The 23,081-nt window shown below is 47.3% G+C and overlaps 2 protein-coding genes across 16 annotated transcripts in view; one reads left to right on the top strand and one right to left on the bottom strand.

Annotated features, from left to right (window-relative positions):
* The window catches only part of HGSNAT (heparan-alpha-glucosaminide N-acetyltransferase), a 26,874-nt gene extending 20,973 nt beyond the window's left edge, over nt 1-5,901 (top strand). For 2 of the 3 annotated variants that reach the window (XM_075066050.1, XM_075066052.1), the window contains 7 exons: nt 974-1,098; nt 2,570-2,696; nt 3,259-3,345; nt 4,427-4,504; nt 4,632-4,702; nt 4,843-4,955; nt 5,419-5,901. In XM_075066050.1, the coding sequence (XP_074922151.1) occupies nt 974-1,098; nt 2,570-2,696; nt 3,259-3,345; nt 4,427-4,504; nt 4,632-4,702; nt 4,843-4,955; nt 5,419-5,600 (783 nt within the window). In that variant the 3' untranslated portion in view covers nt 5,601-5,901. The remainder of the gene's footprint in view (nt 1-973; nt 1,099-2,569; nt 2,697-3,258; nt 3,346-4,426; nt 4,505-4,631; nt 4,703-4,842; nt 4,956-5,418) is intronic. The other variant, XM_075066051.1, reaches the window with a different exon arrangement.
* Nucleotides 5,902-6,364: 463 nt separating this feature from the next.
* INTS10 (integrator complex subunit 10) overlaps nt 6,365-23,081 on the bottom strand; it is a 50,420-nt gene continuing 33,703 nt past the window's right edge. For 7 of the 13 annotated variants that reach the window (XM_032796580.2, XM_032796581.2, XM_075066042.1 and 4 more), the window contains 2 exons: nt 9,137-9,241; nt 6,365-6,751 (listed from right to left, as the gene is read on the bottom strand). In XM_032796580.2, coding sequence (XP_032652471.1) covers nt 6,595-6,751; nt 9,137-9,241 — 262 coding nt within the window. In that variant the 3' untranslated portion in view covers nt 6,365-6,594. The remainder of the gene's footprint in view (nt 6,752-9,136; nt 9,242-23,081) is intronic. The other 6 variants (XM_032796584.2, XM_032796585.2, XM_075066043.1 and 3 more) reach the window with 2 other exon arrangements.

The following is a 23,081-nucleotide window of genomic DNA, read 5'->3' as shown; positions in this document are numbered from 1 at the left end:
AAAAGGGCGCGAAATGATTGTCTGCCATTGCTTTCACGGAGGAAGGATTGAGTGACGACATTTACCCAGAATCACCCATGACACTGTTTTTGCATTGGGATCTCAACCCAGAATTCCAATGGGCAGGGGAGACTGCAGGAACTATGGGATAGCTACCCACAGTGCAACACTCCGGAAATTGACGCTAGCCTTGGTACATGGATGCACACCGCCGAATTAATGTGCTAAGTGTGGCCGTGTGCACTCAACTTTATACGATCTGTTTTACAAAACCGGTTTATGTAAAATCGGAATAATCCCGTAGTGTAGACATAACCCTTGGATTCCAAGGGTGCTGAAAAACACAGGTGTAATTTTCAACTCTTAATTCAGTCCACTGTCCACTTCAGGGCTCCAAATGCCTCCCTCTTCTAGAATTGTCGCATGTCAGTCTGAGCACCACCCTCTGGGCCAGAAAGCAAGGCACAGACTGGGCAGCAATGCCCTAAGAGTGTAGGGCTTTCTTATACTCTGCTAAGATTTTAGCAGAAGCACACTAAGCATGCTGGGACGTGACCCTTTCCAGTCACTCACAGTGCTTTTATTTTAACCTTTCTGTTCCCCACCTGAGCCAAGCAAGGGTTTAGTCCATGCTGAATCCAGAGTTTCAAATGTCATCCTCTTTAGCATAGCTGGGATTTGTACAACAAGGAAAAATGCCTTGTTTTCCTGTCTGTGGCTCACAATCTGCTGAATGGATTTTGTTCAGACTTTCAAAACAAAATCACTTTTGAAAGCAAACCTGGTGAATGTCAGTTTCAGACATTGTGGGTGTGTGAAAACAATGTTACAATGGAAAGCCTTGCAAACTCTGCTGTTATCACTCCCAAGGGTCTGCAGAGCCAGGGGCTGTTCGAAAGTGAAAGGTGTCTTTTCCCCAAAGACTCAGTGATCATTTGCCAGTTAATATTCCTTTTCCTCCCTACCTCTCAAGCTAGAGACCCCGTATTTTGCCCTGCGGGATATCCTGCTCTATTGGCCGCAGTGGGTTTTCATTCTGACACTGGAAGCGACTTGGCTGGGTTTGACCTTCCTGTTAACTGTACCTGGCTGTCCAAAGTAAGTTGAATGCTTGGAGTCCTTCTTCTTTGGGTGCTTTCTGTGTGGGGTTGGGTTATTCTGCTCTGTAGGGACCATGTTTCAGTCTGACTAGCTCTGAGTCAGTAGGAAAAGGGGGTTTCTCAGTGAAACATCCCCTTCCTCACTTCGCAGTGAAGCAGTTGGCTTTATGTAGAGGACATGTTTATTACTCATCTAGGTAATAAACAGGTTTAAAATCTCTCTCTGAGGTTCTCCTATGGTCCCCATCACTGTAGTGTCTAAGCAGCTCACATCTCTCTTGCATGTCTCCTCCCTGCACCCATGGGAGGTAAGGAAAATGAGGTGCTCTCTTCCTGAAAGGCCATCTCAATAAGCCAGTCTTTTCATATGTGCTGAACTTTTGGGCTGCTGCTGTTGATGCTTGCTGTGTGCTGCAGCTACATCCCTTCCACAGCTTGTGTGCTCAGGCAGATGAGGACCTCCCCATCACACACACATGGGTCCTAGTAATGACTCTTGGTGCTTCTAGCCATGACAGCCTGGAACTCTCCTTGCTCCTAGAAGTGCCTGGGCTTGTGGGATGCTGGATAGGGGCTGTGCTAGGCCTGTTCAAAGTACCTTGTTCAACCTCTATGCCCTTTCTTGATGAGCTGCTTTCTTAGTGCAGTCAGCATTGGAGATGTCCTCCCCTGCCAGTGCTTGCTTCCCCAGCCACCAGCCTCAGGCGCTGACTAGCCATGTGTGGCCTCTTCCTGCCATTCCCAAGTATGGTCTCTGTTTGACACTGGCTGTGGGTCTCGTAGTGTCAAGGTGCTGGGTTCTGGGGGATTTCTTGTTAACAGCACCTGGCTGCCCACCACGGAGGTTTCTCATCCACTTATTTCCAAGTGGCTGCAGCCTGAGGGGTCTCTTGGAGCTCCCCTGCGTTGTGCTTACTGCTGTGGGATTCTGTGAGCATTTCCTTGCCTGGCAGCACTGATACTGCATTGGCTTGTTCTGTATTCAGCATGTTGTATTCACCCTCGTCCATCAGGCCAGAGGAAGACTCTGCAGCATAAAAAGCTGGGCTGAGTTCCACAGCACATATTACCTTCCCAGGGGCCTAAGAGCTGGGTCTGCATTAAGGGAAAGGTTGGGCGGTGCTGGGCTTTGGCTGCCCTGGCGCTACGGCTTGTTGGCGGTTGATCAGCCTGACTGTGGCGCTTGTCTAGTTTGGCTGTGGGGATTGGCAGTTACAGAGTGCACTGGTGGTACCTAGTTGCCTGGAAAGCAGAGCACCTGACATTGGCTAGCATCTCTTCTGGGCTGCCCTTCCCCTTGCGACTTGTACTGGGAAGAGATGTAGTTTGGTGGGTGACCTGATTGCCTGTGGGGGTGAGTTTGTGCTTGAGCAGATCCCTAAAGAGCAGCAAAGCATAGCTTTGTTCATTCTCAAGCCTTTCACCAGTACAGCGCTGCAAAGACCCGTGGCCTTTTGCTTCCTTTCCAGGGGTTACCTTGGCCCCGGTGGCATTGGGGATTTTGGAAAATATCCCAATTGCACTGGAGGAGCAGCCGGTTACATTGATCACTTGCTCTTGGGAGAAAAGCATATTTACCAACACCCATCATCCAACGTGAGTGGTTCTTACTTGCACATAAACCATTGACTCGCTGCAGAGTGAGGTTCTGTGTTAAACATGTCAACAGCTTTAATATAAAATTAGCTAAAGTTTTCAAGGAGAAAAAACTACTTCCTTCTTTAAATGCCAACTCTCCCACCCCAATCTGGGATGTAATAGCTAAGACGGGCTCTTCCTTGCTTAGATCTCTCTGAAACTTAGTTGACAACTCTGGTGGTGCCACTGTGAGAGGTGGAGAGGCTAGACCGAGAACTGCTGTGGATGGGTGGGGCTGGCCTATCTGCAACTAGACAAGTTCAGTGGTAGCTCCTTTACATCAGCAGCACACTGGCCTGGGGGCTGTGGGGAGAGAGTTCTGCTCCAAAGCCCGTTTCCTTCGGCTGTGTTCTGAGGGGGGATTGTAGCACAGCGTAAATGGAGCAAGTTCAATGTGAAGTCTAAATCTGGCATTGATAACAGTCAAGTGTTGGGAGGGCTGGGGAAATGGCCCCGAGGTGAGAAGGAAGTTCAGGGCTGGGTGCGTACCTTTTTAATCCTAAATCTCTCTTTGCATAAGGTGCTCTACCAAACAACAGTAGCCTATGATCCCGAAGGCATCTTGGGAACAATAAATTCAGTCTGCATGGCATTTTTTGGACTTCAGGTACCGTCTTTGCTTTTTGGACCTACACTGTTAGCAAGCCTTCATCCCCCAGAAACAACTGAAGGCATTTTGTCAAAAGTGGGGGTAGGGAGAAAAGAGCTTTTAGAGCTGGAGCGGCAGCATCTTCTCTAGAGTTAAGGTTGCAGTCACAGGTCCATTATAAACTAGCCAAATCCTCTGAAAACTTCTTGAGTCCAAGTTGGCAGGGCAGGAGCGGGCATCTGGCAGAGGCTTTATATCAAAATTTGAGGTACATTGACCAGCGTTTAAAAAAATTGAGGTTTAAAAAAAATCAGGTGTTTTGCTCAATTCTTGAAACCCTGGTTTGTCATATCTGGGGAGGCCTGGAACCATTGCCCCAGTGGTTTGTGGTGAGGCCTGACAATCATTGGTAGCACCTGACTGCTCAGGGGTTCTGAAAATAAGCCTAAAAATGGACTTGGGCTGTTAAATTTAAGCTCATACTTGGCTGTGGTGTTTCCATCACCCTCCTCAAATGCACTTAGCATGGAGAGTGATCTTGTAGTGGCTGACTCTAGATCTGTATATCTGGACTTAGGTGTGATATCCAACCGCCGTAGTCTGTCAGGTAGAATGGCACACTGCATATCCCTTGGAGGAAAGGAGTTCTGCATTATGCACAGGGTGGCATTAGTTGTGTATCTGAGTATGAGTTTGAGGAAGTGGCTACATGGATTGTAGGTGGCTGGATGTTGGAACTCAAAGGGAGTGTGTGCCATGAAGGATCTAGGAGTGCTTTTGGGTATAATGGTATATAGATGGCATGGCATGGCCATTTAGGTTGGTGAAAACATTATATTTTGGTTGCCTTAATAGGAACTGCACTTGAGCAGCCTTAAAAGTTGTTTGTGTGGTTACTCATATGGGGTAGAAATCAGAACATTTTTGTTGCTAAACAAACATCACCTGAATGCATTCTCCTAGAAGAGTTCCTAATCTTGGTCTTCCAGCAGCTTAGCAGAAAGAGCGGTTTAAGCTTCTCAATTCTACAGCAAGTGCTGGTGGAAAATACCTGGTGTAGTCTGGTAATTTACTGATTTTTATGCTTTGTTTTTTATAGGCAGGAAAAATATTCTTGTTTTATAAAGACCAGCACAAGCAGATAATAAGTAGGTTTTTTATATGGAGTGTAGTCATGGTAAGTAACATCTTTTCTTACTGTAGTTTAAATTACTCATTGATACCACATCTTATCATGCAGTGCAAGCTTTCTAAGATGTGCTGCAGTGAAAAGTCAGATAAACTCTAAACACTTATTATTTCAGGGCATTATTTCTGCTATCTTGACAAAAGGCTCTAAAGATGAAGGGTATATTCCTGCAAATAAGAATCTGTGGTAAGTAGAGACATGTAAGTCTTTACTATTCAATGTGTTTGTGTCCATGTAGCTGGAGAGAATGTATTTAACTGTAGCAGCATCAATCCATATTGAATGTTCTCTAAATATCCTTTTAAATTCCCACTGAAAATATGTAGGTCAATCTCGTATGTGACAACCTTGAGCTGCTTTGCCTTTCTGCTTTTATTGCTGATATACTACCTTGTGGATGTCAAGAGATGGTGGTCAGGTGCTCCATTTTTCTATCCAGGTCAGTAAACTCAAGCATATTTAGTTATCTGTGATGTAATAAGTGGTCCAGTCCTGTCCTCATCAGTAAAATTAATATTCTGTTGCCATGTCAAGCAGCAAGAGCTGTTGCTAAACTGTTTCCCTTCAAGAATATTTTTGCAATGAAAAAATCTTTGATTAAAAGATCCTTCAACTTTGGTTTAATTACAAAACTACACTCTCCACATGTTCCTAGTGCTGTAGAGACATTAGCTAATGAAACTGCTGTTGGGAGGCAGGTAAGAATTATTAATCACTCTCTAGCTGTGAAGTCAGAGGGGTAAAGTGACTTATTCAAGGCCACATGGCAAGTTACAAGACAGAAACAACATTAATGCTTAGGATTCCCTTTCCCATAAATGCGCTGCCAGCCCCTGCTGCTGCAGCTTGCTCTTAACAATTCTATACTCGAGTGCATTGTCTCTTTCTGTGTTTATTTTAAGGAATGAACTCGATCCTGGTCTATGTTGGGCATGAAGTATTTGAGAACTATTTCCCTTTTAAGTGGAAGATGAAGGACAGTCAGTCCCATGGGGAGCACTTGGCTCAGAACCTGGTTGCAACATCAATCTGGGTCATCATATCGTATTTACTGTACCGGAAAAGGATATTCTGGAAAATCTGACTGGGTTTGTGACGGGCTCTTCTGGGGCCTAAGAAATTGAAGCTAGACTCCCCAGAGATGATGCCATTTCTGGTGGGATTCATTAAAAAGGGCTCATGTTCAGTTTACATTTCCAGGGAAACTGGAATGAAGACATTCTGGTGACTAAGGGACAGTATCTTACTGGTTAGCCAAAACACAGTAACCTGCCTGAGCTGTGTTGTCTGCCTATCTCTGTATACAGTATTTGGTTTCCTTGCGCAGAGTGCTGCTGATCTACCCTCAATAAATAGACCAACATACTGGATAGCCCTTAACACCTGGACAGTTTTAAGATAGTTCTGATAATTTGGAGCATCTTTCATAAAGGGAACCGATATAGATACTCTGGGTTATGGTTGTGTGTCTGACACATTTCAAGCCATTACAAACTAACTTTATATGGACCATGTAGATGACACCAGAGCAATGGCATCGTTCTATCCACAGTAATTAGATTTACTTCAAGGCCTTTAACCTTCTTTCAAAGCAACACTGCATTGTAGTCAATGGGAACCGGATTCAGCCCCAGCAGGAAGATGGACAGATTACATAATTTAGATTGAACATCAATTGCATAAAATGTGATAAGGTGACCGTCACTTCCATCCCTGCCCATCCTACTTCCCTTAAGAAAAAAAAAAAGTGCTTCTTTCCACATGAACTTACTGCAATTCTCACACCATGACTCTAGAATAGCTATGGAAGCTACACAAACATTACTTCAGAAAAGAAGAATTTTCAAGTTTGTTTATTTATAAAAATCTTTGTTTGATCTAACAAACAGAGAAAATGAGTTTAAGTATGAACTTCAGTTTACATGTACTCTAGGACATGCAACTAGGAGTGAGTCCCATAACATTATGAATGTGATTAGCTTAGAACAGTCCCATTGCAACAGCAATGTTGTGTTTGGAGTATAATACAGCCCTCTTCGCTTTCTCAGCAAGACACCCTGATGCACTGTCCACTCCACTCAGACCAGTGTCTGAAGTAACAGTATCTTCTCATTAATGCAGAATCTGTGTAACACCACCATCAGATTCTCCCCGCAGCGTGAGACTTGGCGCTCCATAGCCAAGCGGAAATCCTCTTTCACCCCTTTAGTTATTCCCCGGGTTACTGTGTGATGCCTGAAGTCATCAAGGAAACAAGAGATGACAGAGGAGAATTACTCTGAGCAGTAGATGAGGCCTTTGTACACAGAGCACTTCTTGAAATAGAGTGCCACATCTACCTTCCAGACCTGAATTCATCTGGGAAGAATTAATTGTTCTCTATACTTTCAAATGTTTATTTGCTTACTTGAATTTTAAACAGTTTTGCAATTTTTAAATGCCTTTAGTCTAATGCTTAATCATCAGATGTCACTTGTTTTAGTTAGCAGGCATGTCCACACACTGTTCCATGCTGCCCCACCACCACCCATGCCTGTCCTGCATAGGGAAGGAAATCTCTACCAACAACACTTCCCCATTCTGATCACTGTCTCTGCAGCGGGGGGGGGAGGGCTGCAAAGATGCAAGAGAGACTAACAAAAGTTTGAGTTCCCTCCCCAGCAGCAGGGAATTGGACCTGCCCTGGGCTTCTCAAGAACAGCAGCATGAAGCTTACTGGGCTCCTGTCTGTTTTACTTCACTACTGTTAGTGGGGAAGCTCTATGGATGGATAGGTGCAGAACTGCACGTACAAGCCTGGGGGAGCTGATCAGACACTTATACTAACCCTAGAGGCAGCGAATGCCTTATGTCTCGTATTAGACTGAAGTCAGAGCCGCCAGCTTCCTCTGGAGTTGTCTGTCAGCTTCCAGGCAAGGATCAAAGGTTTCTTTTGATCACAAGTCCAAGACTTGTACTTGGAAAAAGCACAATGCTTCTGGTATGGCTGCAACCAAAGTGGTTCTAGCCGGAGCAGGTCATATGATATCAGATGCCATTCTAAGCTCTGTTTTTGCTCCAGCCCCTCAACACCCACTTCCATTCCACAACTTCAGAGCCCCAGCGTCCTGAACTGCTGTTGGCAGAGCACTGTTCTGTAACACTTGAACGCTGGGATTCCAAGCTTTACTCTCACTGGGCTTTTAGCCTGGCAGGGGTCCAGGACTGGATACAGAGTCCCTGATCTTGTAGCATTAGTCCCTGCTCAGGGAAGAGGAGGAGGGAGTTGCTGTTTAGCAAATACCTCAGCACAAATGGGCTCTGGGGGAAGAGTCCTGGTGGGAGAATCAGTGAATTGCTGGAGTTCAGGGAGTGGGGAGGAACTAGGAGCAGCTCCAATTAAAGCGAGGGTGGAAACAGGCAGCAAACCATAGATACTCGGAGCTGGGGGTGGGATCAGCCAAAAGGAATGATCCAGAAATTAAACCCCCAATGAAACACTGTCTTAAACCAAAACCAGCTATTTAAGTATTTTATCTCCTGCACTGAATATTTGTATCAACAAATTGCTCCCTCTCAAAGCGAAGAGAAAACTTTCCTGGCCCTTACAGAAATTAAAAATCAAGTCTATTTTAATACTTTACACAGAACTAGCACATGCCACATGATTCTGCTAGAGCACAACTTAAAGGGAACGAATATCCAGACATCAACTCTTAACATAGTAGGAAATGACTTTGAGATGGGTATCTTGTTACGACTTTTAATGCTAATGGGAGCCAGGCACTAACATGCTAACAAGCAGTGCTGAAAATAGAGCTCTGTACATTCAGCTTATGGGACAGTCCTGCTTTCCAGTTTCTCACAAGCATTGCTAACAGCTGTGGGTTGCACACTCTGCTCTCATCTAAGGCCAGGGCTACACTACAGACCTGTATCGGTATAAGTACGTCGCTCAGCGGTGTGAAGAATCCATACTCCTGGGCAATACAGTTATACTGACCTAATGCCGCACGTAGACAGGGCTATGTCAATAGGACCTAGGCGGTAGCGAGGTTGACAGAAGAATGCTTCCATTGACCTAGTGCTGTCTACACCAGGCATTAGGTTGGCTTCACTACATCTCTTAGCCTGGATTTTTCATATCCTGAGAGATGTAGCTAAGTCAGTGTAAGTTTTCAGTGTCCATCAGCCATCAGGAACACAATATCAATACAAAGCTTGTAATACTGAGTATTACTAGCAGCATGTGGCAGAAGCCAGTGTTTGACTTAACAGGAAGGTATGCATTTAAGAAAATTCTGCAACCAAACTGGTTGCAGTTGAGAAAAGTTATTACAAGTGGATCCAATGGAGTAGTAATAAGTCTTGAGAAGCATTTTAATAAGTTGACTGGACTTCCGTATCATCTGATCAGAATCCCTGTATTTTTGTTTGAACTCGACAGTGATTATTAAATTGAAGAACACACATACATTTGGCAACTTATGAAAAAAAAATCAATGTTACAGTTGTACAAGATGGTTTCCCAAAGAATGTAGGCACAAATGAAAACAGAAAAAAAGACATGAATAAAAGTGCTGAATAACAAAGAGCTGAAAACCATGGGCAGTAAAAACACGTTGACAAAACACAGCACACCATGAGCAGGGCTTTTCCGCTTGGTACCTGTCAGCAGTCTGTATGCTGGGCTGTAGTACAGGTATGAACTCCTGCTGCAGTAACCCCATGGGAGGGCTAGAAGTCCTTTAAAAAACAGCAAACAGCAGCATTCAAACAACCATACTGGCTCCCCCTTGCTGCAAAACAACTCTCCAGAAAGATACAGAAGAGAACTGGAGGGAGATCACAGTGCAACCGACTGTCCAGCTAAAGTAATAGGTGGTGACAAGGCCTTAGCTGCCTCTACCCCTCACTCTAACACACCCGCAATAGACCATTCCAGGGCTTGTCATGCCACAAGTGGGTGGAAATACAATCCACTGTATAGCAGTGCTTTCCCGGATGTTTTCCTCAGCACCCATAACACAGTGATTTTAGGGAAGAGCAGCAGGAGGAGACTGTTTTGAAAAGCTGAACGGGAAGAGAGAGGATGCTGTAGCAAGAAGAGTGACAAGGTGTTGATCCAGATTTCCGCTCTGTTTTTAAGTAGTACAATGGGGAGTATCAGACAATTTACCTTTATGCAATGGAGAACTGAGCACACGTCATTACTTACCTGCAGTCTCTCTTCTCTGCAGATACACATCTCAGCAAATTACCACTCATAGGCATTTGCTTGTTCACATGGCAATGACAGGAGCTCCCTTAGCTCAGTGTTCTATGTGGTAGGTCATCCAAGAGACAGCTTTGCACCCTCCTCCCTCCCAGTGAGGAATTCAGGCTGTGCCAGTAATCTATTCCTTTTGGGCAGGAGGCAAGATTACTCCATAATAGACAGATATTCTTTAAATGTATACATTAGCAATGCCTAGCAAGAGAATGTTGAGCCATTAGGGAGCAGTAATCTGCTGAGGCAGATCTGCAGAGACCAACAGTTACAGATTTACCAGAGAGATACCCAACAAAGCAAAGCCCCATTCTTAGAGACTAAAAAAAAGCTGCAAAGATGACTCAGAAGAAAAAACAGTGCAACCAAAATGGCAATACGCTGTGTGCTGAACATACCTTTAATAGCAAGAACAACGCAAACCTCATCCTGGTATATGGAGAGATAAGAAACTGCCTCAAACAGAAGGAAGCAGTCAAAGAGAAGAGGGTTTTGGGGCCTGTGATATCAGGCAGTGTTTGTATAAACTTGAGAAGCAAAATCCCCTTTGGCCGGAGGCTGAATGGAAGCAACGTTCAGAAAACGTGCCAAAAGCACCATGGGGCTGCTTTGCACATTTCTTGAACGGACACAGAGCAGAGCTTGTGGCCTGCAGTAGAACACCAGCAGACCTACCAGGTTGTAGCAATGAGATGCAGTCAGAGACAGTTCTTTCCCAGTACATACTGAATTGGTGCAAACTAAAAATAGCTGGTTTTAACATTCTCCAGGTAAAAGTCTATGGAGCTTTGGCAGAGTTTGTGGAGAAGGGCTTTACTGGGGTAGTCTGATGGATTGGCTACGACAGAACACTGTCACCAGCGCTGCAAGGAATTCAGAATGCTGGCATCAGCTGCTCTGAAGAACTGCATTGGGCACAATGGCCTCAAAGTTCCCTCACTCTATGGGCTAAAGTCACCACCACTGGGGAAGGTGCCCTACCTACATGTAACGAACTCACAGGTATCAAGTGTCTCACCAGGAGCTTTCAGCAGCTTAGTTAATGAACATTCCATTACACACTGGACTTCAGTGGGAGGGGATGCAAGAGAAGAAATGCACAGAGTCCCTCCTGAACGGAACAAAAGGTGACTACTCTGGTGTGATACATTTTCTCTGTAAGGCCATGCTTTTAAGATGCAAGCACCTTTGCTGTGCTATAAGCTTGGAACCATCAAGAAGAGTACTGCTCACTAAGGCTGCACATATGCCCTTCCTCATGCAACTGAAATGTCATAGCAAGATTATCGAGGGATCTAAAGTCCTATGGACCGATACATTACTTCTAGCAGAGGGACTCCTACAAGCTGGTCAAACCTGTTGGCAACAGTATATTTCCCTTCCGGCAGGGCAGCTAGCAATGACTTGTGGGCACTGTCGAACTCCCCACTTACAGAGCTTCTGAACAAAGAAACATCTTGTTCATCCCTGCTTGCTTATGTAAAAACACAGTGAGTCACAAAATCATGTCTGTCACAGATGGTAGAGACTTTCTAGACTGCAATCAACTTCAGATGAATTCCTGTGATGCCTCCTTTGCTATTAGCCACTTTTCAGCCAAATGTATTGGCATCTTCAGTCTAGGGCATGAGCAAGGCTGGCTCCAGAGTTGGAATACTGATGACAGAGTTAGCTATTCTTCTGTCTAACGCTCTTAAGTTCTTGAGGAGAAACTTAGCTAGACCACCAAAGAGCATTCACTCCCCAAAGTGTGTGCCCTTTCCCAATGCCCAAGCCCTTCATCCTCTCCAGGAGTCAGGCTTTAGGCAATCTGACTACATGGGAATCCCACACATCCTCTCTCCCTAGCTTGTGTGGATTTGTCTCAGCAAGGAGAGGATGATGATAATCGGGCACAGCAACCCAACTCCTTGTGCCATTTGGATGCCAGAAGGCCAACATTACGGAAACCTGCACTCAGAAAGAAGAGCTTCAGGTTCTTGTTAAACTACATGACTTGCTGAAGGGAGCACGTAGGTGGTGATATGTCTATATGCACTAGTTTGACAAAGTAACAATCCTGCAAGTAAACTTTGGTAACTGTTAGCCAAACAAAGTGAAACTTTATAAGAGAAGCTTTCTGTGGAATCAACTTGAAGGCTGCAAGCTCAGGACAGCAGGGCTGGGGAACCAGAACCTAACTTGACAATCAAAGAGTCAGAGAAGTGGCCAGATCAAACTGCATAGCTACAGAGAACAAAGCCCCTTTTTTAAAAAAAAAAAAAAAAAAAAAAAAAAAAAGACTAAGCTCAACACTTTTGTTGAACCAACGGCTTGCGTAATGAGGATTCTGTCATGCACCACTTGTTGGGTGCATGGAGGCAATGAGGATGCCGAAGTCTTGGTGCAGAATAGCATCAGACACAGTTTTAACTTGCAGACTTTGGTGCAGTGGAATGGGAGCTACACAACCTCTCCTGTCAGATCTGTGCCCTCCAGAGAGACGCTGACAGTCTCAGTGCCTGCAATGGCATCTTGACGTGGACTCTTTGGAGACTTTTTGTGCTAGCTTTGTAGCTGAGTTAGAAGAATGATCAGAATAAAGCTCTGAAGAGCTCCTCTCAGGAAAAGACGGTTACTCACCTTTGTAACTGTTGTTCTTCGAGATGTGTTGCTCATATCCATTCCAGTTAGGTGTGTGCGCGCCGCGTGCACGTTCGTCGGAAGATTTTTACCCTAGCAACACTCGGTGGGTCGGCAGGGCGCCCCCTGGAGTGGCGCCGCTATGGTGCCGGATATATACCCCTGGTCGACCAGGCCCTCTCAAGTTCCTTCTGCAGGCAACTCCGACAGTGGGGAAGCGAGGGCTGGGTGTGGAATGGATATGAGCAACACATCTCAAAGAACAACAGTTACAAAGGTGAGTAACGTCTTTTCCTTCTTCGAGTGCTTGCTCATATCCAATTCCAGTTAGGTGATTCCCAAGCCTTATGTAGCGGTGGGGTCGGAGTGAAATACTGCAAATGCAAAGCGCCGAGTAGCCAGAGGCTGCAGCATCCCTTGACTGTTAAACCAGAGCATAATGCGAAGCAAAGGTATGGACGGCAAGGACACGGAGCCGCGCGAGAGATTGCGTGGGTAGGGACACGAGTCAGCAGGCAAGCAGACCAAGTCGGAGCCCTGGTAGAAGGCATAGTGATGTGGCTTGGGAAGTGAGCCAAATCATAACAAGTGCGGGATGCACATTATCACGCCAAATGATGACAATCTCTGAGAGAGAAAACGGTAGTCTTTCCTCCGGTCTGCTACCGCGACAAGAGATTGGGCGTCTTAGGAAATGGTTTTGTCATTCACATAACTGCGAGCACTGTACAAGACGTCCAGAGAGTCGCAACTGGTGTCCCCATCGCATTGTAGTGTGGAAAGCAGAAAGGCAGACACACTAGGGAGGAAAGCGTGTGAGGACGTAACTGACCTCTCTTGGAAAAATATGCATGGTGGAACCACGACGTAAGAGCTGAGCTCGGGACTCGTCTGGCTGAATGTAATGGCGATTGAGGAAAGCTGTCTCCTAAGACAGGTATGGCAACGGCAGAGATGCTAACAGCTCGAATGGGGAAGACATAAGTCAGGTTACAAACCATGTTGAGGTCCAGGTTGGGGCTGGCGGTGTACTAAGGGTGTAAGCGATCAAGCTTGAGGAACCTCGAAACATAGAGAGTGAGAACAGAACGATCACGCAGCCTAGGAGGAAGGTAAAGATGGCTGCAAGTCTACTTCAGCGATGACACCGCTAGGCCCTGCTCGCTGTAGGCCAGAGGGGTAGTCCAAATAGAGGAATCGAGAACCTCAGCCAGGAGTAAGATTAAACGTTTAACACCTGTAGCAGAAACGCTTCACCAGTGCAAGTACGTTGACCAGGTGAAGGCTTCCATGCTACCCTGCTAGTCACGCAGCAGCACACTACGTGAGGTGAAGAGACTGGCAGGTCCGGCGTGGCAAAGTCTGCTGTGTCCGAGTATGAGGCATGGGTGGAGTGGGCATTGGGTAATTGGGTTGGCTATGGACAGGCGCAACGTGGCATTCAGTGCTGTCTGGACCGCTGGATGCCCATGATGACGCGCATCTGCCCCTGCGAAGTTTGGTAGGACCCACAAGAGCGGAGGTAGCGTGTTGGCTTCTATGGCCTGAGAACAGTCGTCCGAGATCGTCCCCGGGAGAGACTTGGTAGGAGAAGAAACCGCGTGAACGTTTCCTTTCATGCGGTAAGCGAACGGGTCCATATGTGGGGAAAATCCACTTCCAGCAACAAAATGCAGCACATGGCAGGGCACACTCAAAGACAGGAAAGGCTGCGAGTTGAAGCGTCAAGGCGTTCCGAACGCCTAGGGAGAAAGGATGCTACAGAGTATCGAGTGGGCTATGCAAAAGTGCCAGAATGGATGGCTCCTTTGACAAAGGAGGAGGGCATGTTCCACCAGGTTCTTCATGGGCACATGGCCGTTGTGCTGCCGTAACACTGAGTCGTACGGCCTCGCAGCTGATGCTGGAATCCTGCACGCACGGGGCGGACTGTCGTCATGCGGATGGACGGGCATCCCTGCCCATATCAGGAGGGGGTTAGCACGGTCTAGGAGTCTAAGGTGCTCGAGGAATGGTACTACCGTGACCATAGGGCCCTGTGCCGGTGGAAGTTGCAGACTTCAGAATGATCAGTGGGCATTGCCTGAAACGCGGCTGTGGTGAGCAGGATCCGGCTCGCTCGGGTCAGGATAGCTCTTTTGAAGGTCTACCCCTGCGTGGAACAGAGAGGATGTCCCTAGTGAGCATCAGGCCTAGACATGTGATAGGTCCTGCGATGCCACATGCTGAACGACTTGTGTCTGGAGTCACCGCAGATGAGCCAATCGACCTAGATACGTGAACGCATACGCGGCCATCAGTGGAGATGGAGGCACACAGCTTTGGAAATGCCCTGTGGGGCTGCTGAAAGGCCAAACAGCAATACGTAAACCGAAGTACCGATGGTTGGCTAGAAAGTGGAGTATCTCCCACGCAGAGGTGAAGAGTGGCAATTGTGAAAGTACGCGTCCTTCATATCAAGGGCGGCATACCAGGACTTCAGGATCCAAGGACAAGGATAATGGGTCCCACGGATACCAATGCGGAACTTTCAAACCTTATCATAAGCTGGTATGAATTATTGTGGGTCTACGGACAGGTCTGAGACGTCGTTTTACGGGTTGGGGTTAGGGAAATAAGGAAGTACCCTTGCCCCATCCATCCATCGGTCGTCTGCACCTTTGGTTAAGAGGAATTGCGCACTGAGAGGAGCTCTGAGAGAGGACAGGGTTGGAACAACGTTCGAGGTGGCCCCATGCGTCACATGTGTAGAAGACAGCGGACTGAAGTTAACTAGGACACTGCCAAGAGGAAGTAGAGAGTGGATCAGGCGTAAGCCGGTACGATCCACCTTGGGTGCACTTCGAAGATATCTTTGGTCCCATAGCGATCGCGAGGACTCAGATTTTGGCCTCTCGGGGTCCGTGAAGGTCGTGCTGCGACACGTAGCCGAGCCGTCTGCCAACGCTATCTGTGGCGAGGCATAAGAGCAGTGTGCGGTGTGGCTGGGAGGGAAGGGCTGCAGTAGGATTTGGTAATGCACGCGTAGAGAGATCGATTGAGGACCTGTTGTTCTTCAGGCCTTTCTGTCTGGGGTTGAATTGTCACTCAAAGAGGTTTTCAAACTGGATGTATGAGAGCTCCTTGATGGAACAAGGCGTGGAGGGAAGCTCTGCCGGGCGCGTTTCCTTTCCTTCAGAGGGGGGCAGTGAGTCTTGGGGGAGTCTGATGAGATAGCTCCATAATATCTTATCCTGCCATCACCGGTGTACGGAATACTAGGGATACAGGGCTTCATGATTGTCACGCGAGGAGTATAAGGCACGCTTCGCAGCCGTACAACTTGAGTAGATAGGGTCACTCGGTAGCCCTACAATTTCGGGGGCTGGGGCTGCTTGCCATGGAAACCATTCACTGTCTTACAACTGATACCAGCTGAGCAGGCGCAGAGGAGGACAAGCAGCAGTCGACCCATCCAGAGAGGTATTGGCAATAGCTGGATGGTCCGAAAAACTGGTAGGGGAGCCCTTCTAGTGGGGCACCGCAACAGTAACAGCACTACCGGGTTCCGTCCCCGGAACTCTCACCTGGAGTTCCACATTGAGCGCGCCTCCATGGGAGGTCTCTGATGGCCCTTGGTGTTGTGGGCACACAGAATCGCGTCTTGAGCATAAAGAGTGTCCCGATTAGGGAGAGCGGTGCTGACCGGAGGGCATGGAGGCTGCTGAAAAATCATGGTCTGTAGGCCTCTAGACTCTACAGCTTTCCCATTGGGCATGGGACCGTACGGCAGGCGTGACCGGTACTGGAAACGAGATTTGGAACTCTACTCCAGCGGTGCGGAGGTCACCGAGACCCATTCTAGCATGGGACGACCGATAAGGAGTGATGGGAGCCAGAACGGTCCGGGAGATTAATCGGGTCAGGAATGGGAAAAGTATCGAACAGGGCTGATCCGGCCAGTGTGTCAGCAGGTCGGCGCAGGCGATCCGGCTTAAATCAAGCTCCCTGTCCGTGGTGCACGGTTCACGGGAGCAGGTAGGGGCAGGGAGCTGGCCAACGGCGCGCGCCGGGGAGCAGTCAGCACTGGATTTCGCGGCCCTTTGAGACCGGGATCAACGGCCAAGCGCGCGTGCATCTGTAGGTTGGTGCGGCGATCCAAGTGAGATGAGCTCTGGCTGCGGTGCGTTGCCAGGAAGCAGCAGGAGCAGGAAGCGTTCAACCATGACGCGTGCGGGGGAGAGTCAGGCATTGGGGCTCGATGGGCCTGTGGGATCCGGATAACGGTGCGATGTGTCGGTGCCCGCAGGATCGTGCGGGCGATCCGAGGTAGATGAGCCTCTGGCTGCCGGTGCCGTTGGCAATCGGAAGCAGCACGAGGCAGAAGCTCACCACAGCGCATGCCAGGGAGGCGGCACAGGCACCGGATCACGGCCCTTAGTGGGACCGACGACGGTGTCGACGTAGGCGGGTGCCCCGCGGCAGGAGTCGGTGCCCGGGCGATCCGAGCTTAGACGAGCTCACTGGCGCGGGGCAGACTGCACGGAAGCAGCAGGAGCAGGAAGCTCAACCACCCCCCCTCCCCCTCCGGCGCGTGCCGGGGAGCGGCCAGAGCACTGGATTCGACGGCCCCTCGCGGGACCGGAATCAAGGGGCCGCATCCCAGTGTCTCTGGCCGGTTCAGTGCGGCGATCCACTGTGAGGACTCTCTGGCTTGCGGTGCTGTTGCACGGAAGAGCAGGAGCAGGGAGCCTCAACCACGGCGTGTGCCGGGGAGCTGTCGCACTAGTAGGGAGAGTCGTGGCTTCCTCCAACCTCCGAAACCTGAGTGGTGCCGAATCGACTTGGCTGCCGGCAACGGCGTGCAGCGGGGCCGGTGCCGAGGAGGCGCTGCGGCCGCCGAGTAACCGCGCTTGTGCAGAAGTGGAGGGGAAATGAAGTGCCGCTCCTGTTGTTGTCGCCTTAAAGCCGTGCAAATGGGGCATTATCTGCATCCCCCAGCACCGTAACAGGAGTTTGTGGAATTTCCTGTCAGGCGAAACGGCCGAGGCTGGCAGGCACGGACTAAAATCACCCGTGACCGGGCATCGGGCTCAGGCACCGGTTGCAGGGAAGGGGCTACTCCCGAACCCCGCTAAAGGTATCATTAACTAACTATTACACAAGAACTACGAGTAGCTAGGGAAGCTGGCAGGTCAGCTAAGCTGCGGCTCCACTGTCCACGACCGAACACGGGCGTAAGAAGGAACTGAAGGGCGGCTGGGTCGACAGGGGTATATATCCGGCACCATAGTGGCGCCACTCCAGGGGGCGCCCTGCCGACCCACCGAGTGTTGCTAGGGTAAAAATCTTCCGACGAACGTGCACGCGGCGCGCACACACCTAACTGGAATGGATATGAGCAAGCACTCAAAGAAGAACTGAGAACTTATAGTTAAATCTGTGAGCACATCTGACAGTTCAGCCAGTTTATTTCCTTTCTCAAGCAGAAGACTCTAGGTATGCATGTCTGAGAGAGAGACAGTATGACCACACTCATAACAATATTTTAAGTTACTGGTTTGCCTTGCCACCTGAAAGACATGAGAAAAGTAAAAAATATCCAGAATAGTGCTGAGCAAGAAACTCAATGTATCAAGCAATAGGTACAATGCCCAAGCTTGATGTCAAGAGATGCTCTGGTGGATAAGGAGCAACATGCCATAAAGCTCCACACAAAAGGCAGCCTGTGGGCAGATAAATGAAGGTCCATAAGGAGGAAGCAGGATGGAGAGCCTGTAGTTTTCTGTCTGCATAGGGGGTGGAGGCAGAAAACGCTGGAGAATTCCAGAAAGGATGGTTCTAGCCCCTGCATGCAGCCAGACCTATTGGTCCTGCCTCAGTGCTCCTGGGAGAAGAGCAGACTGTCAGGAAAAGGACAGGAGAATAAAGGTGTTGCAGAAAGGGACCTCCACATCCTGGGAGTGATAACAGTGCAGAGGGGCCTCCAAAAGATGCTTGAAGGAGAGCAGGTGAAGGTGGCACAAGCCCTGGGGACATTAACCTGGACGCGATTGCAAGTCTGTGCCTCAGTGTCAGTCAAAATATACACCAGGACAAAGGATATTGTGAGGGGCAGAAGTCATCCAGAGACACATTGCAAAGAAATGTCACTGTCCCCACTGCAGTCAGAAAGGAATTAATTACAGGAGCACAGGAGGCAGCCAAATACCTTAGTAGCGGTGGTGAGAGACACCTCAGCTGAGTCCAGCGGTTTAGAACTTTGACCTAAGGGAACTCATGCTGAGCCCAAGCCAGATGGCCATCTTGTGAACAGTAAGGTTCTGGACATTACAGCATGAATGTGTTACGTAAGGATCTTGCAATTAGTACATGGATCACCTTTCATAGAATATCAGAGTTGGAAGGGACCTCAGAAGGTATCTAGTCCAACCCCCTGCTCAAAGCAGGACCACTCCCCAGACAGATTTTTGCCCCAGATCCCTAAATGGCCCCCTCAAGGACTGAACTCACAACCCTGAGTTTAGCAGGCCAATGCTCAAACCCTTTCATTCGTAACTCCAAATTAAAATAGAAAACCAAGGTATTAGAGATGGGCTCAGCAGCTCATGATGCTAATGTCAGTCCCCAAGCATCAGCCCCATGAATCTCACATGGAATGGCAAATAGTCATTTTTTCATTAGGCATTTTGCCCCCCACTCATATACCTTTTTAAACCTTCTCCCTTATGATATGGGCTCACACACCAAGAAAACACTCTGGCCTGGGGTGTGGGGCAGTCTCTTGTAAAGTCTTGGTCCTCTGGGCTATGGACCAACTACCACAGGCTGTTCTAGATGAAAGGTAGTTCATACCCTCTCTGACAGGTCACATGTCCATAGCATGTGTGTGATCTACAGCAGAGAATCCAAAGTTCAAGATGGCTACCAAAAGCAAATTCAATGTCCCACCTGACCAGACTTGAGAAATTTGGTTTAGAGATAGTGGTCAAATTTTTCCAACTTGAGTACCTGAAAATGGCACCCAAATCCATATTCAGACACCTAAGTAAATGGGTTGATTTGCGGCAATGTTGGGCATCCATCATCTGCCTTAGTATTCCTAGGAGCTGAAGTTACTCAGCACCTTTGAAAACCAGGCCACTCAATATTAGGTGCCTAAATGTGGACATAGGGGCTATCTTCAGGCTTGCAAGTATGAACATTCTGGCCAGTATCTATCATGTACTAATGCAGGGGGATGGAGAGCTATGCAAATAGTCAATCAAATAATTCAAAGGAAGAGAGAGGGAGGGGGAGGGGGAGGGTTTACTTTTCCACTGAGTAGCAGCAAAATTAGATGACCATGGCCTGAAATAAATAGTTCAGGAAGGTTAGTTAAATTAGTGGGACAGAGTTTCAAGAGTGCTCAGTACCCACAACTGGGGCCAGATTTCAAAGGAGACATTGAGAATGGTGAGAAATTACATCAGGATAATGGGAGCTGCTGGGTGCTGAGCACTGCTGAAAATATGGTCCAGTATTTTGTGCAGAGCAGGACTGGAAACTGGTTCTCTTCCCCTGTTACTTCACTGCTTCTTACAAGAGCGATAATGAGGGCTAAATGCATGCACAAAGTGATACACATTAAAGGGCATACCAAATTTTGCAGTCTGGCTGCCTAAGGTACATCACCAGAAGACTGCAACTGCGGTTGTGTGTCTACATAATATTTTTTAAACACAAATAGTAATGATTTCTATACATGCCTGTATTTCTACCAAATTGCGAAGTACCACCATGAAAGCGAGATACTTTAACAAGAGGGACCTTGTCTGTTTGTTTTTAATATTGGATGGCAAATGACGGCTGATATACCCAATCAAAAACCTGTTAAATGGTGAGATATTCCAGATTTAGAAACTTGATTCTTGCTATCCGATATTAAATTAGAAGTATGTCCCTGGCTTCTGACAGTTTGAGAGTTTTAAGATACTGACTAGTGAACAGCCAATACAATAAAAGACGACTCTGAGGATCTTGTAATTCGTTGTTTCAAATTTCATAAGTGAAATATAAAAACCGCAAGATCAAGATGGAACGTTTGGATAAACTCTAGAGTTAAGTGTAGAAATCTGAATAAAAAATTATAACTAAGACCCATTTTAGTTTACACTAGGAATGAGATTTTACTCAGAAATATGTTTGAGGAGAGTAAAGAAAAAATAATCAACTTTCAAGTCAAGGTGCAAAAACCACCTGCTAGGTAATTAACTGCCATTTATATTGTATTATTTTCAGGACAAGATTTTGAAAAATAGGAGCCTAAAGTTAGTAATTCTTTCCTTGTCAGACTGTCTCATTTTCTCCTATCCTAACAGGTCACCATTAGGCTCAGTGGACATAGCAAACAGTATAACTCTGAAGGTGGGTTTACCTACAGTGGAGGTTGAAGCTCCATTCGACTGAATAGTTGAACTCAGATGTCACTGCAGATAATCCAGTGACAGAATTAAAGGAATGTATGTAAAAACCACCAGGGGGCTGCATCACAGATGAGAGAGGCATACGCCTCCGCACCCCTACCCCATCTCGTCGTCTCTATGGGCTGGAGTGGAATGTGACAAACAACATATGAATTTTACCAGCCTAAATTATAAACCCACCGCTATAATCCTTTATCTTTATGGCCAGCGAGGTCTTCCAAGCTACCCTGCCCTCATTGCAGCCTTTGAAGTACATAAATAGTAGCCTGTTTTCCTGAATTCCTGGGCTCAAGAGGAGAGTCACAGAGTGTACCTGGCATTTTCTGCTCCTTGCTGGAGACCCCACCACATTGGAGCACCCCAATGTGTCATTGGGGAAGGGGGATGGAGGGGAAAGCATAGCATTTAGTCCTCCAGGAGCTGCCTAGAAAGGCCACGCACCGTCAGCTGCAGGGCACAGCAAGGAGCAGCAAATGCTTGGTACACCTTGGTTGTTTCTTCCAGGGGCCAGCTCTGGGTGAAGCTGGGAGAGAAGACTCTCTCCATTTTAACCCAAGAAACCTGGCCTGGTTAGCACCTGACTGACTGCACCTTTTGTCAGTCAATGAAACTGTTTTGTTTATTTTGTGGATTGCCGGGCCCAGGAAGATCATCCTTAACTGAGTATTAACATGACTTCTGTAAGACAAGGTAAGTTTGTGAGATGCTCCACTGGCTCAGGCAAGCCCATGACATAGAGGAATATAATTTCCTCAGAAGGGAAGTGGAAGGTTCTGGGCAAAATGTTGGTAGAAAAAGTGGAACTCTGGATTCCCTTTGGGAACCAATTCAGAGGGTAGGCTAGACTGCAGCATCTAGGGAAAACTACATGTAAGGCAACTCACACCAACTAAAACTGCCAGCTTGTAAGAAAGTAGCTTTTGGGATACTTCTCCCATATTGCACTGCTGGGCCCATAAGCACATTCAATATTGAGGAAATATCTCGTAGGGAGCAACTGATCTGTCAGAGTTGTTGCTGCAAAACATCACAGAAATCTTTTTATGCACAAGTATGACTTGATGTCCTTATATGAAAGGGGTCACCTTACTGCCAAAATTGCCAAGAACCAAAGATGCAGAGCTTCCATAGAAACTTTTCTTGAAACCATTGAGTCGGATGAAGGGACAGCTGGGATGAATACAAACCACTTACTACTGCCTGGATTACTGCCAAGCTCTACAGGGGTATGACAGGAGAGCTGAGCTGATGTTCTGTTCTGCTGGGTGGTGGTAAACAAACAAACTAGCACAGAACTGCTGGGGATGTGGCAAAATTCTGTAGTCTCTTGCCTCCTGGAAGAAAGGTGCAGCCTAAATATATCAGAGTAGGGAGTGGTCAGGATCCAGAAATAGGAATGATTAGTGGGGCAAAAGGAATTCGGCATCTGTACTTGTTTGCTTCCGTGATACAGGAGGCAATGTACTACCTGGACAGGAGGCCGGCTAGGAAGATTTGATCTCCTGGCTGGTGCAGGACACTGACCATAATGGTTACCCAGAACACTGAGCATAATGGTTACCCAATAAGAAAAAAAAGACAGAAGGTACAACAAAATGGTATTAAACTATTGTAATTAACATGAAGCAATGCTCAGGAAGTTCCCAGGTAGCCTAGGTCTTCAGTGTTACATTTTCTAATTCCCTATATATCTGTAAAGCAGGATGGTCTCTCACTTATAGTACCACATTTGGCACTGCTCTCCAGACTGTCAGCATCAGAAAGATCATCACTTTTGATTAGCTTTAAAACCATGGATCCGCACCACAGATATCCTGTTAAATAACAGACTTATTACATAATAGTTTAGGAAGAGGAGTGAAAAATGTCAGGGCCAAGGTTTGCAAAATCTGAAGCATAAAGTTAGGCTCCTAAGTGCTTATTTAAACACCTAAATCTCTTTAATTTTTTTTTTTTTTTTTAAATGACGACCTGCGATGCAGCTGGGTCAATTTCAGACTATGTTGCAAATCCTTGATGAGTGCCCACTGACCTATTTTGAGGGCAGGCTACCAGTTCTCCACCTGGCTGATGATGACACCATCAAACATCTGGGCACATTGTGCATACATACAGAGAGAGTTTGGTCAGAGTTTTTGTACATTCTAAAACACCCACAGCTTCAATGACTTCAGTGGATGCTAGTGGATGCACAGCACTTTTGAAGGTCAGGCCAGATGTACTGAGGAATCTAAATGTGGACTTAAGAATC

This window comes from Chelonoidis abingdonii, chromosome 5, assembly GCF_003597395.2.
Source record: "Chelonoidis abingdonii isolate Lonesome George chromosome 5, CheloAbing_2.0, whole genome shotgun sequence".
Lineage (NCBI taxonomy): Eukaryota > Metazoa > Chordata > Testudines > Testudinidae > Chelonoidis > Chelonoidis abingdonii.
The sequence above is the reverse complement of the archived record's forward strand: the minus strand, read 5'-3'. Positions and strand labels throughout refer to the sequence as shown.